Source organism: Natator depressus, chromosome 2 (genome assembly GCF_965152275.1).
Source record: "Natator depressus isolate rNatDep1 chromosome 2, rNatDep2.hap1, whole genome shotgun sequence".
NCBI classification, from domain to species: domain Eukaryota; kingdom Metazoa; phylum Chordata; order Testudines; family Cheloniidae; genus Natator; species Natator depressus.
This window is the reverse complement of record NC_134235.1, coordinates 119,706,620-119,723,465: the sequence shown is the minus strand read 5'-3', so window position 1 is coordinate 119,723,465 and position 16,846 is coordinate 119,706,620. Positions and strand designations below refer to the sequence as shown.

At 40.5% G+C, this 16,846-nt stretch overlaps 1 protein-coding gene across 1 annotated transcript in view; it reads right to left on the bottom strand.

Moving 5' to 3' along the window:
* PIGN (phosphatidylinositol glycan anchor biosynthesis class N) overlaps positions 1-16,846 on the bottom strand; it is a 145,542-nt gene that overhangs the window by 100,928 nt on the left and 27,768 nt on the right. Inside the window, exons 3-6 of the mRNA XM_074944973.1 lie at positions 16,353-16,474; positions 13,401-13,499; positions 5,742-5,848; positions 841-965 (exon numbers count right to left, since the gene is read on the bottom strand). Of these exons, the coding sequence (XP_074801074.1) occupies positions 841-965; positions 5,742-5,848; positions 13,401-13,499; positions 16,353-16,474 (453 nt within the window). The remainder of the gene's footprint in view (positions 1-840; positions 966-5,741; positions 5,849-13,400; positions 13,500-16,352; positions 16,475-16,846) is intronic.

The following is a 16,846-nucleotide window of genomic DNA, read 5'->3' as shown; positions in this document are numbered from 1 at the left end:
TGATTACATTATTGAAACAGGATCCCAACTTGTCCTAGTTATAAGCACTATAAAAGACACTTGGGTGAGACAGACTTCCTTAGACAGAAGATTAGCTTCTTAAATTTAATCTCTAGAAAGTGTGTTATTTTATATGTAATATTTCTGTTTCCATTATCATTACTCTCTCTCTTTCTTAAATCTTAACCTTTGATGATAAACTTCTTATTGTTTTCACTAGAAATCTATTTCAGTGCTTTGATGTTAAATAGGACCTGATTTGGAGTTGAATCATCCAAGCAGGTGTGTACTGTTCCCTTGGGGATAGGCAACCCGGTATTTCTGAGAGGGTTCAGTGGATAAGAGGCTGAATACTACAGGGGAATGCTTCAAAGGGCCTAGGGACTAGGGTGCAGCTATTGTTAATCTGTAGGACAAAGACAGAGCTGGCATAGCCCAGAGAAGATTGTTTAGGTGCTAACAGACTGGAGGTGTCAGGGAGCCAGCAAATCTCCCTCTTGCTGGAGGTGGGGAGGAACAAGGTGACTCTCAGTCCTTGGCTGCCTGAGAACAGTCAATTATGCCAATATATTTGTATATGCTACTGTAGCTATATGCAAATTAATGAAAATTTGCTATGTTAATGTAACCTTATAAGATTTTAAACTAACAGAATTCAAGAAATTTAGATTTTAATTTTTCATGGCAATTTCAAACTTTGCCCCTTGTACAATCTCATCAAAACTGCAAGCATTTTATCTGGATTGGTAAATATTGTTGCAGAGAAAAAGCTGACTTAGGACAAAAAAATGTTGTGTGTTAAACACTAACAAGCAAGTTATATTTAGTGTGTCAAATTACCTGGAGTTTGGCCGATGAGCATGTCCATTTGTGTCTATCCCTAGCAAATGCAGGAATAGAACTACTTTTTCTTCATTTACTTTAGAGAACAATGTTTGATTACTTCCAGCAGCTTGGAAGAAGTTCTATAGGGAAGAAACCATCAAAGGGTTATTCTGAGAACCATGGAAAAAAAAGGAGACACAGCCTATTAAAATGCCGATTTTATTTAATGTTTATATCAGAGGAGTTGTATTGTGCAAAACTATGAAACAGCAAATTAATTACTGTGTTATTCTGCTTATCTGAAGATAATATTCCAGTAAAATTTTCACTGCCGGGGCTCACCTAGAGCAAGACAGGCAGAAATCTTCCAGTTCTTAAGCTTTTACGGTCCCTATGAGCAGTGATAGCAGGTAGGATTGTGAGCCATCTTTTCCTTCTTTCTTTTGCATTGGTGGTCACACACTATCCCTGAGCTTAACTGCTGCTTTGTTACTTTCCACTTATTTCTTAATATGAAGTGGGAAACCAGGCATCCCAAATAAGAGTGAGAAATAGAAAACTAAGATTCTTCCTAAATGACCATTATTATTAAAGTAAATATTGGTGTTAGCTGTCAGATGACCATTATTTTTGCATTCTACATGCAAACACAAACAAGTAACATCCCAAACACAAGAAAAATTCTAGGGAGTGGGATGATTTGGGTTCTACTACTTTGGAAACAGGTTTTGCAGGACCGACATACCAAAATATGGTTCATCTCCAGAGACCAAATCAAAGCAACAGTGTTTTGTAAATGTATGGAGTGTGGAACATGCATCTGCCTTGCATATGTCTGAACAGAAACTTTCCTGAGGCATGAGCTGGAGGTCACTCTGTCTCAGAACAAATGAGCCTTGGCATGGCCATCTGGTTTTACGCCAGCCATGTTACAGTAATGTGAAATGCAATCGGACAGCCATTTTAACGTGATCCTCTTAGTGACACTGCACTGCCACCCTCATGTTTTTGCTGCCTTCAGATTTGTGTTCTGAAGACAGCAGCTGCAGAGTTTTCTGAAGCTGGAGGTGACTCCCAGAGGTGATGAGTCTGATCTCCCCCTGCTGCTGGAGCAGTGAAATTGACAAGAAAGCTGCTCACAGCTCTGGCTGTCACCCCATGGTCTCCCGGCTTCAAGTTGGTCTGCCTTTGGGTTCCCGGCTCCCCGTTCCCAGGTGGGCTGCTGTCTGGGCTCCCTACACCCCACTCAAAACTGGTTGCTACCTGGGCTCCCTGCTCTAAGCCGGGCTGCCTCCTGGGCTCTCAGCTCCCACTGGAAGGCAGGTTGTGCCTGCCCAGTTCCCTCAGGGCTCCCTGCTCCCCACAGGGTTGCTGCCTGGGCTCCCACCACAGGCAGTCCGGCTGCACCAAGGCTCCCGGCTCCCTGCTGGAAGCCCTTAAATTGGCAGGGGTTTGAAGTGCAAGGCAGCCAGAAATAAGGCTGGTGGAAGCCAGAGTGAGACCTTGTGCTTGTAGGCAGGCTATTGCTGTCAGGGCTCTGAACAAAAGCTGCATAGCATAAAAACACCCAGGATTACAGGGCAAGCAGTGACAGAACCCATTACTGGTCTGGATGGTCCCCAAAATATCACATCCAGTCATTTAAATCTGCATATAAGTGGCATTATTATATAGTCTGCTCCTAAGTCCTTATTCAAGAAAACTATAATTGAAGTCACTGGGTATTTAAAACATGAAACACGCAATAATATAGATTGAATAGGAACTCTGTAACTGATGGAATGCTCAGTTTGACTGCTTTCTGCAAACAAATTTTTGCAGGGGTCCACCTGCACATTTTTGATTGCAGGATCAGAACTCTTGCAAGGACTTCCAGACCACAGCCGGACTACCGGTGTTATTTTTGAATGTAGGAAAGAGTAAGCCTGCTTTTTACATTTTAAAAAAAATATCAGTGAGGTAAATTTAAGTTTCAAATTCCTGAAATTAAAAATTTTTTTAAAAAGTGGATCATGTTTCAAGGCAAATCCTTTTGAGGCCTAATTAGCCAGAATGCCATCTGAAATGAGGGAAATACAGACCTGTGGTTTTCTCTTTCGCTAGATGAGTTCACATTAAATTTTAAAAATCTCACTTTCCCTGTATAATTCAAGATGTCCATGTAGTAATTTATTCTGATAGTCAGTGAAAGTCCGATGGGGGTGGGGGGGGGAAAAAAACACCAGCAAATACTGGTTTATAATAAAAAACAGTTACCAACAATTTTCTGGACACTCCTTTCTGCAACTTGGCAGTCACCTCATTGACATTCAATCAATCTAATAATATGGAACAGGTCAGAGAAGAGGAGCCATACAGTTTTGAAGAAGTGTTAATTTTTCAGATTTAAATTTTCACATGCATGCATAAGTAAGAGAAGGGAAAGTGTGTTGAGTGTGGTAATAATGAAGTGTAATAGGAGCAGAAGGAAGACTTATTTTACAAGTTCTGGGGTGGGCACTCCATCTGGCTTTGTGCATACATTACATGACATTGCATAGTCCGAAATCAATGCAGGGTTACATACAGGTGTGTTACAACAGAGATAGGCAACAGTTAACATTTCACAATTTTGCAAAAAAGTGGGTAAGAATTTTAAATTCTGGTTCAGCTTCTGAATGATTTATTAATACATTAGTTGCACATATTAATAAAATATATAATGTTATCAAATGGATAGTAAAACTATGACAGTAACAGAACTTCCCATAAGTCATAACTACGTGGATTTTGTTGAAAGGGTGTAGATGCCTGTTTAATATAGAATGTAAAATTTCAAGCACCATAGCTCTATTAAAGTTTCTCAAGTTTTTCTAAATTAATGAATTTCTAATTGAAACTTTGATAATTTGTTCATTGATTTTTCCTATCAATGTTTTCATTTGAGAGCCAGAATACTGTAGATTTGTAATATGCTTTTCTTTTTTAAAAATTAAATCAGCTGGTGATCAGAAAAAGTAAAAATTCTTCTAATTAAGGAGAACAGAAAAGGAATTAAGTGATTAATTTAACTTTAACCTACAATGAATGAATTTACATTGAAATACCCATCTGTTAAGTATTCAGGAAAGTGATGTGAACAATGGAAATAAATTAATCCACCCACCGTGAAATAGGCAGATACCTCGTTATCGTGTAAAATATGTTGAATATTTGAATGATCAGTTAGAATCACTCCTGCATTTTTAGTAGTTTAAGGTTGTGTGTCACCTGTCATTACAAAAGATATACTGTAGATATGCACTAGGAAACACAGAAGTTATAGATCTACTCTGTCATTTAGTCCATCACCCTTGTCGGTGTAAGACTGCTCCTTGCAGTAAACTTTCTAGTGCTTTATCTAAAGCCAGTTTTTAAAAACACTGAGGCTGCATCTACACTACAGCCGGGATAGATGCTCAGAGATTGATCCACCGGCAGTTGATTGAGCGTGTCTAGTGAAGACCCACCAAATCGACAGCAGATCATTCTCCAGTCAACCCCTGTGCTCTACCCCCGATGAGAAGAGTAAAGTATGTCGACGAGAGAGGGGTTTGAAAATAGTTATAACAATAAATTTACATGGCAAGCTAAACTGATATAAGCCAATTTAAGAGTCTCCAAAGACAAAAGGTACAACAATTTAACTAAATCATTTAAAAATTATCACACTTTAAGTTAAACCAGTTCACTTGTGTGTTTAGACTAGGTCATGGAGATTGGAAATGACACAAGTCATTGCACTGTGTGTGCGCGCACGGACTGGGAGCGCCTAGCATCACTCACTCTAGATTTCCCCAAAGACAGAAAGGAGGGGCAGTGTGAACTCATAGTATTACCTTCCCTCTACACCAACCAGCAGAAGAAGGCCACCCTAGGGGGAATTACAACTACATTATTTACAATGAAGGCTCACAAGTATCCTTAAATATCTACATTAAACCACACAAGATCAACTAAGTATGACCGTAAGTTAGAGTGTATTTTTAAGATGTTAAATTGTGGTTGACTTTTATTATTGACTTTGTAGATTAGTTCTAATAGTTTTCCATCTCTGAAACTGGATGACCACCTGAGGAATACTAGTACTTTTTTGCCCCATATATAAAGTTCAACATTGAATATTTTGAGAAGAAAATAATGTTATTGCATCAGAAAGTTGTAAAGATAATTTGATCTTTGTTAAAATGAACTAATGTCATAGCATTTTGCTCTTGTTTTTCCTCAAGCAGAAACTGACATATTATAGTCTAGACTGTAGCTTTGATGGTCATGATAATTGGGGAATTCAAAATATGCCTATCCCTTGAACAGATATCTCCACTAGTATATTAAAATATGTATGAGTGGATACCTCATGATACTATGATGAATGACACTACACACTTATGCTGGATAAAAAGAACCCTAATAAGAGTATTAGCAAAGAGATCAGAATTTCCTGGCTCTCCCACACCAAAATGCTTTAGTATGGATATGATACCCTAAAATAAAATACAAACCACAACCACAGATCCTTCACAAAGTTGATAGAAGTTCTCAGTAATGGGTCCCAGATTGCTTTTAAAAATTATGGCTTTATTTTAGGAAGTCATTCAACAGCTTAAAACATTTTCTATGGAAGAACAAGCAAACCTTGGTATGAAAGAGTGTAGTGGAGAGTGTTCAAAAACACTTTTAGTAGGGTTCAAACAATAAATATTTTACTACTATCAATTGTAACAGTGGTAGTATTTGGTTCAAGGAACCAGTACTGTATATTAATTATCTCCAAATTCCAGGTCAGACATGAAACCTAAGACCTTATTACAAACCCAGAGGCAAGTATTTTCTTCTATTGCCAAGTTGCAACCTGTGTCTATAATGCATAAGTGATATGAAACGAAATATTTATTCACCTTAACATGGTCAAAAACCCAAGTGTCTAGTTTAGTTGCATCTTGTGCTCCAAAGTCTTCCTTTTCTGCAGTGTAACAGTATGTATAAACGTGATCCCCACTGGCACCTACAAAAACAATACAGATGCAATATTGGGTGGAAGCAAGAAAATTAAACTTCTGTTTCCTTAATAAAAAAATATACAGATTGCATGTTAAAATACAGGACATGAGGGAGCAAAATATTGATAAACCCATACAAAGACAAGAAAAGAGATTAGAAAGAAGAGATGCCTCTTGAATAATCTTAATTCTCTCCTCATTTTATGTTCTATTGTTTCTTGAGTTGTATAACTATTCTCTTATCAGCCAGTGTTTTGATAATATCAATGTCAGAGATGTCTTTATGCCTTTTTTTAATCAATGTTATCCCTTCAGTTCCTGGAAGGAAATAATGTTTGGAAAAGCAAAAAGTGAGTGAAATACAATCCAATTTTATCAAAATGAAATGGGGGGTATAGAATCTATTTAGAACAAGAATTTGGAAAAGGGCTTGTTTACCTGAACACTTAGTTCATGGCAAGCCTAGAGTATAAATCTACCCCACACTAGCCTGCCATGCACTAAACAGTATGCCTATACGTGGAGATGGGGATATGATTCCCAACTCCAGGAGACTAAGGAAGTGAATTACACTAAACAGAATTAAGGACATTTTACTTCTGAATGAGAGTGTGTCCACACAGGGTTTAATGCAGTTAATTAATCCACTTCAAATTCACATCTTTAGTTGATTTGGATTAATTTTCCTGAGCACCCTATCTAGACAGCCCCTAAGAGGACGATTTTTTCACATAAATAATAAATGCTTGATGCCGTATTTGAATTTAGATTTTCAGATCAAAGAGATTCTACTGTACTGGTTCTATCACTCTGACACAGATTAATAACTGGAAATTAAGAAAAGATATACCCAAAGGCCACTAAAATGCCATTTTACCACAGATATTGCAACATGGTGGTCAAGAGGTCAAAGTGCAGATCATTAGTCTGGAATTGGTGATCAAAGATGCAAAAATCAAATATAAAAAATCTTTACCTCTAACTTTGAAAAACTAAGACTTCTAACTTCCAGATATTAAACCTAATGTGAAACCAAGTGAGAAATGCCATATCATCGAGACTTTAATAAACGAAGTAACGACACTCAGATTTAAACAGAAAAAAAAATGGGTAAAGAAAGCTCAAGGAAAGATGCAAATTAGTTACTTCCAATCAGCTCAGGAGGGCAACCACATTACTGTAATATGCAAGAATAATTTAGGAATGGATTGAGACCTGCATAATCTTCAAAATCTATATCTTTAAAAATTAGGTCTGATGTATAAAGGCAGGCGTCACTTTAATGAATGAGAATTTTCAGAAAAATGCAAACGTGCAACACCGTGTCCACTGACGTGGAAAAATATAGTATCTGGACAAGACAATCTCATTTTGTACACATTAAAGACTATATCATGCTGTCTTGTGAAACAGAGAAAAGAGAAAACACATCAAAGTACTGAATTTCTGAAGTCCTGATGAGATCTGAAATCAGGTGGAACTTATACAAATTCTGCAGTCTGGCTGAGCTGTTGAAGTCACAGGGCTCCAAGCAAGGCTATTTCTATTATTTCTGTATAAACTCCCAACAGGGAAATGTTTTTCTGTCAGTTCATAGCAACATAGAATCCAACTGATTTGTTGGTTGTTCAATTATATAGTGCAATTTCCAGGCTTGTGGGTGAACAAACATACCAAGCTCAAGAGCAAACATTTACCTGGATTATACTAAAGCCTAGCTGAAGTGTTACAAAAACTTCAATACCATTAAAGGATTTTAGGACAGGAACCTGAAAGATGTAGCCCTTCATGTGTCATCCCTGTTTTACAATGGGGTTTATTTAAAAATCCGGAACACATACTATAGTTTGCTGACTTGCTGTCAGAATAGTGAGTAGAATCCTCCAAGGCACTTTTAAAAATCTGTTTAGTACTGTCAATGGAGTTGAACTGAGTGGATAAAGTATACCAAAAAAGGAGGCAGAGCTCATCAGCTTTGGTGGCTATTGCAACTGGCCTTATTGATATCATAGGATGATGCATTGTTATACCATCTTCTGGTGATGGGATACAACAAGGAGAAGAAATTGGGGATCAGTCTGAAACAAATTCCTGTCCCTGAGAAGTGCCAGAGCCGGGAAACCAAAATTAAGTATGTGCAGTGTATGGGCTGATTAGGGTGGGGAATGGTAGGAGTGTACCCCTAATTTCTACCTGGATGAAGAATTTGTATTAATGTAAAAAAAATAACAGAGGGTGCAATGGGTCCTTCTATGGAAAATTTTGAAACACTTCACTGCATTTTAGATTACATTATGACACTTCAAAAGAGACATGAAAAATATCTACTGTGTATTAAGTATCTATCTTTGGAGACGGAACTGACAGGAGAGGGAAAGCCTCCTTTTCCCTCTATACCGCCGGAGGAGAGGAGGTGGCAGATATCAGCACCTCCCACATCAGATTTCCCTGTCAGATGTGTCTTCTCTCCAACAGATTGCAACCTCATGGTAGGGACCAGAGTCATATTCAAAGACTGCAGAAGGGATATGCAAGGTCAGCATCTTAGAGGGTGATGCATGTCAGTCTTCAAGCTGAGAACTGTGTATCTGGTTCCGCTAGTCATTAATAGCAGATTCATTAGGCATCACATGCTGTTAAAACAGTATGTCAGGCACGCTATATGGTGAACCGGCAAAGGGTAGGACCCTTCAAGAAAAAAGAGCAGTTACTCACATAGTAAGTATGCTCCTTTGAGGTGCTTGCTTTCATGGATTGTGTGTCAGTGATGCAACTTGGAACTTTTGAACAACAGTGTTTGCTGAGGATGCCCCAAATGCGGCCTGTCTGTATCTCTGAACCCCACAACCATAGTTCTAGTTAGCAGCATTAGAATTCTTAGCCACATCTAGTCTCCATCAAGGCTCCAATGAGTTGTTCACATATTATTGCAGACCTACCTAAGCATGGACAAAGCCAAATATAACATTATGTCTCCTGAAAAGTAGAGCTCCTAGCTCTGCTACTGCGGCAGTTTGTCTGTCTGACGAATTCCCCATGGTTCACCAGTGGAAGCACCACTCTAACATCTATGTCAGAGGGGGACTCACAATAGTAAACTTTAGTATGTGCCCAGGAATGAGGAACTCGTAGGGAGGAGGCACAGAAAGGATGAAGGCAAAAGGCAGTTAGGAACTGTAGCGAGGTGGTGTGGTTCCTGCCACCCCAGAGAGGGATGAGACTCTCCGGACACCAAAGTGGATGTAGTCAGCAAATCCTGCACCCACCCCCCAGAGGTCAAGGCGCAGGACAGGAAGTATAAAAGCACAACCCCAGAGCTCACTAGAGGAGCAGCCGCCAGAGAGGCCAGACGCCTGCGGCCTAGCTCCCGGTTGGGAGACCCCGGCAACTGGTGGCGGACCCGAAGTCTGGCCTGCCCAACCAACGCCAGACACTGAACAGAGCCTGGAGGAGCTGTGATGCCTACCCCTCGCCAGTTACCCAGAGGAGCTGCCAAGCCTACCCCTCGCCAGTTAGCCAGAGGAGCCCATGGTGCTTGACCCCCCCCGGAGGACACCGTCCAGACCCAGGTACCTCTAGAGGGGGAGTTAGGAAGTAGCCCGGGGACAGCCTACCCTAGTTTGGCTGCAGCACTGCCAGAGCCTATGTCAGTGTGTTGCAGCCAGGATCCCCACTGATGCAGCAGTGGGTCTTCTGCCACTGCTAGGGCCCCAGGCTGGGACACAGTGGAGTGGGAGGGCCTGCGTCCCCCTGCCACCCAACTTGTGGGTGGCAGTCTCCCCCTCTCCCAAGTCCCTGGGCTGGCTGTTCACCTGCCTTTGCTCAGTCCCTGTCTAAGGGCCTGAGCCATTGACTCTCTGCTGCCCTGCCCTGACACAGGGCCTGGGCCTGCCAAGTATAACTGTTTGCTCAGCCCCTGCCTGAGGGCGTGAGCCATTGACTCACTACTGCCCGCCGACTGCAGGCCAGGCGTGAATAACTGTTTGTGTTTGCCTCTACTGCTGCCACGGCGAGAGACTCCCGCAACCAGGCTAATTCCCCATCAACAACTGGAAGGAAGTACCAAGGTGGTGTGGTTCTCCGCCGCCCCGGAGAGGGACGAGTCCCAGCCAAACCCCTCTACAGGAAGAAAGGCTGTCTGTGATGGAATGTGAACCAAGGGAGCCTGGGCAGCAGAGAGCAGCTAGCATCCGCTAACAAAAGTAGCTGATGAATCTGAGCAGTTGGGTTTTCTTGGCTAAAGCAGTAATGATGGACTGGGGGGAAAAAAACCCTGTTTTTCTATTTAAGTCCAAAATTTGAAAAGTGGTCTGTGACTGATATGTACTGAAAATGGGTGAACTTGAAGTTTGGGGCTCACAAGGACTGTGGTGGTTTAGCTAGTTTCAAGGCCAAATTTAAAACGGACCATTTTTAAAATCTTTCCTTGGCAAAAATTAATATATATTTGACACTAAAATATTGTAGAAACTTCAATTATCCTCTGAAAAATTAGTGTTAAATTCAAAGACTAAATGCATTCATTAAAGAAAGAGATAGATTTTAATTCTGCTTAAACTGTATCTGCAAATATATTGTACATTAAAGTATGGAACTGCTACTGTGACCAATGGAAAATAAAAGACTAAATCACCTTGGTCAAAAATCTTTCAGAAAATCAGATTTCTAAGGATCAGTATTTTGGTATTTAAGAAAAACAACAATTAAAACCCATTATTTTAGTTGGGGACAAAGAATCTATTATGTTTTAGGTTTCTCTACTGAAACATATAATAAATCCTTTACTCTAATACACTTTTCTGACAAGACAAGGAACTGTCCTGAGAAACTATATTTAAACATTGTTTCAGATAGAGCCATGCTAGCTAGTATTTTTCCCCTGGTTAGTTTAGACTGGAATATACAACCGTTGTGTAGAAGTTACATTGAAATTTGGATGATTTATTCAAATGTTTGAAAAAGTCAAGGATAACTAATTCAATTATGGAAACTATAATTTTACTCATTGATGATTATCAGACAGCAGGCTTTTCATGTGAGTGTTCTGACTACTTAGCTATAAAGCTGTCAACAACTGGTATAAAGCAGTGGTTAGAATCATAGAATATCAGGGTTGGAAGGGACCTCAGGAGGCCATCTAGTCCAACCCCCTGCTCAAAGCAGGACCAATCCCCAATTTTTGCCCCAGATCCCTAAATAGCCCCCTCAAGGATTGAACTCACAACCCTAGGTTTAGCAGGCCAATGCTCATACCACTGAGCTATCCCTCCCCCCAAAGAAACCTGGTGCTCCAGGTGAGGTTTGAACTCACAACTGCAGCATCAATCTACACAACACTGCTCTATAAATACTTTGCGCTAACCTATTGCGCCACTGCAACCCCTAGTTCCCATTGGCCTGGAGCAGCGAACCGTGGCCACTGGGAGCCGCGATCAGCCGAACCTGCAGATGTGGCAGGTAAACAAACCGGTCCGGCCCGCCAGGGCCTTTCCCTGAACAAGCAGCAGATCGGCTTTGAGAACCACTGGTATAAAGGACCATAGTTTGTTATTTTATATTGTTAGCATATAAAACAAACCTTTATAGTAAGCATTTACTTTGCGAAAATAAATACCTCCACTAATATATAAAGGTGAATTAACTCCTCCTTAGAAACTACTTATTTCAATGCATGTCCCAGAGTTGTATATGCTCCTTAATTACTTCAATGTCAGATTGTACCACAAGTTTCTCAAGTGGTATGGTAATTAGCCATTTACCTTCTTTCTCAAACAAAGCTAGTGAAAGATAGCACAGTACACTAAAACTGAATTCCACAAATCCTTTCCCAAGAACACATGGCTGCAAAAATGTAAACAATCTGCCAGTGGGCTGGATGCCACATTCTCTTCCCATCCCCCACAAACCCAAGCTTCAAGCAGAGGTCCTGGGAAAGATAGATTACCCAGAAGAGATATTTTGCAGCTAATCATAAAACTGTTTTTCAGATTAACGCAGAAGTGGAAAAAAGGAGGGGAGGGGGAACAAATTATTCTCTTTTAATCCAATCACTGAAAATAATGGGGTTCAGGCAAAGTACAGTTACTGTCATGAAATATATTTAAAACAATTCTCTCAATTCTAAAATTATCTAGGGGGAGGAAGTCCTGGAGTTTATCATATTCTGGTTCATGGATTTCAAATTTAGCTTCAACAGTAGAACGTACATTCTTCTTGCAGGGCTGGGGGGGTTCCTCCACATCCTTTTCACAGTCTCTAGGATCCCCAATTTGTCCCCTGTTTATATGCCCTACTCTAAATCCCCAGAGCATAGCCACCATCTTTCTGATCAGGACCGGACAGAATTTCCTTTAGAAGTCCCTTAATTGGCTGACATGTCTGCACATTGGGAGATGGGATTTACTATACGTTTTCTCACTCCTATTTCAGATGAGTAAAATATAAGTGGGAATACAGTATATTGAAATGCAAACAATATCTAGGACCAAGCACACTGCTTCCTGTGTACTCCCAGCCTTTACCAACCCAGGGATTGAGAGATCAGCACTAGTAATCTAATCCTGAGCTCAAAGATAGCATCACAACACTCCATGTTTGCATTTCCATATACTGTATTCCCACTTATATTTTAGTAATCTAAAATAGGAGTGAGAAAACGTATAGTAAATCCCATCTCCATTTAATATGTACAACAGGCACAGGAACAACAAAATGAGGACAACTCAGTTTCTTAATGAAAGTCACAGCTATGTCAAATTTAACAGTAATTTTTAAATTACAGAAGTTTCAGAATTGCAACAGCATATGCAATTTTAATACCACACACACTGGACCTAAGAAACTACAGTTGGGGCTAAATTGCACTATTTCGGCACAGCCCTACACTGGAGACAGTGTGAAGCCAGGAAGATCTTGATCTGGGGTGGTGCAGCCTGCTCCCCAGATAAGCCCAACACTTTATCGGCTGGTATGGATGTGGGAGGAAACAAATCCACCATCCTCTTTGGGGCAATTAAAAAAAAAAAAAAACAGCTGCACACATAGAAAATAGCCTCGGTACTCATTCAGCACAGAGTTGGTTACTGCTTCTTTCCCTTGCATGGCATATCCAAGGATAGATAAGATTGGGAAAGCATCAGAATAGACCATAAACAGTAGTGAGAAGTTATGCTCTATTTAAAGCTTGTTTTCTTTTCTGGTCGGTGATGAGGAATTTTTCCACCCCACTCCCAAATTAACAGGCTTCTTGCTAGAAAAGACGTGTTAGCATTCTCTGTGTTAATAAAGTCACAACCACCATAAGGCATTGATAGAGAATTTGATTTACCTATTGCAAAAGACCAGGACTTATCCTACTCCTCTATGTAGTATTTCTGTAAGGTTTTTTTTTTATAATTTGTATGTAAAATGTAATTCATAATACAAACAAACAAAGCCCTACAGAAATTCTAACTACTGGTAAATCCTGCAAATACCTCTCTGACTAGTCTTTTAAACCATATCATAACCACCAATGTAGTGTTTATCAGCTAATAATGTGCACAAATTTAAGCTTACCTTTAGCAAACATAGGTAAAATATCTGGACTTCCCCAGCTCCAAGTATATTTACTTTCATTGAAAACTGAATCAAATTCCACTGGGTTCTCCTTCCATCCTGTCAAAACAAACATTAATGTTAAAGGGTTGTTCAGGTGTAACAGAAAGCCTGATCTGGCCCATTGTCTAAAGATTAATAGTACTAAAAATAGAGAACATTTTTTAAGTTTTTATTATAATATTTAATAGTAAATGCTAGAGTTAAGATTACATTTGACTTCCATTTTAACCCCATTTGCTTATGCTCATAACTCTGGCGGGAAAAAACCTTTTTTGGCTGATGATCTTCACAGTTGATCTCGTGTCAATGGTTTTAGTAAGTCTAAGCAAAAACTGTCCACTCTTTTTTCCATGAAGCAAGGATGGCAAACAAGATTACTTATTTTTTTTCCAAAGTAAGATAATTTAAAGACTTTATTTTGTGCATGCATAATTCAAAATTGGTTGAACTTTACTAGTACCCATGGAAAAGTAACCTCCAGGCCAATACCTGTATTAATAAGAGAGTTATAAGTGATTGAAAGTTTGGTCTTCTCCATGTGTAGTACAAAGATTCCACTAGGTTTAGACTCAAATATTACCTATAAGACTGGAGAGTAACGTGAATATCTGATAGTTTTCCAGTCATGCTGTAAGGTTCATTTGTTGCCCAGGCATTTAAAGAGAGGGGGAATTGAGGGAGAAAGGAGAGGGGTTACCTCCTGTTGGAGCACTAAGAGGCTGTGCGTAATTTCATTCACCTTTAATGGAACAAGCAATCTATTTGTTATATGAGTTAATGACTGGAGATTAATTTTAAAAATTGTCAGGGCACTTAGAGCACTGGCTGGATGCTTGTTAGTTAAATTAACATCTTCTAATAAATTTAAAAGAATAAATAAATAAAACAAAACATAATCTAGTTGTTTTATAGTTATATGAATGAGCTTGATTTGCACAGCTGTGTACTGGTCTATCTACATAACTATGGAAGTACAAAGTGAAAGCTCTGCAATAAATACTTTGGGGATAAATCCCACGTCGGCCCAATAGGGATGGATTACAAAACTCTCTTTTGAACAGCACTGAAAAAACACTGCCAGCACTCAAAAATTAATAGTAGCCTTATTTATTTCTAGCTTCTATAAATGTCTGTGACACAATCAAAGGGACACAGGAAAGAATTAAGGAATGAAGCAGTTTGTGCTCCTCTGATACTGGAAACTAAATATTATTTGTCTTTTTGGTATATCTCCACCAATCTGGGGAGACATAATTGGAATTTCCCCGCCCATACCCTCAGCTCTTATTTTTATAAAGTAAAAAAACACAGCTCTTGTCAAAAGAGCTAGACTGATAGCCTTGAAGACTGAAGCCCTCAGTACATGTAATTTAGCACTCAGTACATGTAAAGCAGTCAGAGGAAGCTCATGCTTAACCCTTGCTATCCTGCCAATGTACCTCAACCCTGTTCTGGATGGACAAGTTTATTCACCATGTCCATTCAATGATTGGCCTTTCTGCTGAGACTGCATCCAAGCTTGGCCAGTTGTGAATAAGGACACCCATTCATTAGGATCAGGACTAAGACCATCAACTAATTATATTTAGGCAGAGGTTCAAATGAATAAATAAACAATCAATCATTTTTAAAAGACCAGTCTTTATAATAGGTTTGCCATCTGGCTCGCCTTGAGGGCCAGCGGCCTCCCATATTCTGTGTTCCTGTCCCTTGACCTCTGGCCCCAATCTCTAGATTTCTAGTGAGTAAATTTCTCCCTGTGAGACACATCACCACTGAATCTAGAAGGAGCCACTTTGTGGTGAAACAGATTAGTGATAAGTGTTACAGCAGTGATGAGTCCACTAAGTCATCTCTATCTGAGGAGCTCAGTTAGCACTCCCAAAAGCCAGGTCTCAGGAATGACATCTATACTTTGCTCTCGTACTGGAAAAGCCAAATCATACTTACTTATAGGCTGATCACATATCACTTCTGTCTTTGTATTTGAATTTTAATTCTTTAAAAAGCTCTCTAGTACAATAATTAACCCTAAAGCAGGAATAAAAATATACAAATCCTATTTTCACAAATATTAATAGTGGAAAATTCTTAAAAAACAAATTCATGTTTTTCAGTCTATTATGCAGATTACGGCCCACATCCGGCCCACAGGACCGTCCTGCCCGGCCCTTTAGCTCCCGGCCAGGGAGGCGAGCCCCCGGCCCCTCCCCTGCTGTCCCCCCATCCCCGCAGCTTCACATCGCCATGCCGCCAGTGCTCTGGCCCGCTGCTCCTCCCGGGCAGCGTGGAGGCATGGCTGGCTCTGGCAGGGCAGCGGGGCTGAGAGCTCCTGCTGCTCTGAGCAGCATGGGAAGGGGGCAGAGAGCGGGGTTGGATAAGGGGCAGGGAGTTCCAGGGGGGCAGTCAGGGGACAGGGAGCAGGTGGCGGTTGGATGGGATGGAAGTTCTGGGGGGGGGGGCGGTCAGGGAACAGAGGGCGTTGGATAGGCATGGGAGTCCTGGGGGGCCTGTCGGGGTAGGGGGTGGAAAGGGGGCGGGGCAGTCAGGGGACAGGGAGCAGGGGGGTTGGATGGGGGTGGGGTCCCGGGGGAGCAGTTTGGGGTGGCAGGTCCTGGGAGGGGGTGGTCAGGGGAAAAAGGAGCAGGGGTCGCTGGATAGGGCAATCAATCAGAGGGGCAGGAAGTGGGAGGGGGCAAATAGGGGGTGGGAGCCAGGCTGTTTGGGGAGGCAAAGCCTTCCCTACCTGGCCCTCCATACAGTTTTGCAACCCCGACATGGCCCTCGGGCCAAAAAGTTTGTCCACCCCGATGTAAACATTTAGTGATCAATTTTTTACCTTACTATAGCACCAAAAGATCTTATTTGGAGGATGACGTCAAATTTGTTGGAATCCTGGGGCTTGCATACCTTTAGCAACTGCACTGACATCTTCATAAAATCCAGCTATCAGTGCCACATGTCCTGGTCTAGATTCTGTTGGAACATGAGTATGAGATACTCCCCAGCTGCCTTTGTATTCTATGATATTCCTGAAAAGAAAATACAAGTAATTACTTCACAAGACTGTGTGTGCGCATGTGCAGAGTAGTTTGTAGAAGAAGAAAAAGTGATGACTAGATGCTGTTGGCATTAAATTCAAAACTCTCAGATTTAGTCTTGAACTGTAACTGTTAAACTAGAAAGTAGTTACCATAAGATAACTAACACCCACCAGGCATAATTACCACATTAGTTAGCCACCATCATGAAGATAGGAGGTTAATTGGTGTTATCATATATTTCAAGTTAATACATTATTTTATTTCTACTTTTTTTCTAATAGGGGTTATTCATTTTTTTCTAGTAAAGTTAGTTATCCTTTTTTTTCCTCTCTCAGAATTTTTTTTCTAGTTTTTACTTTC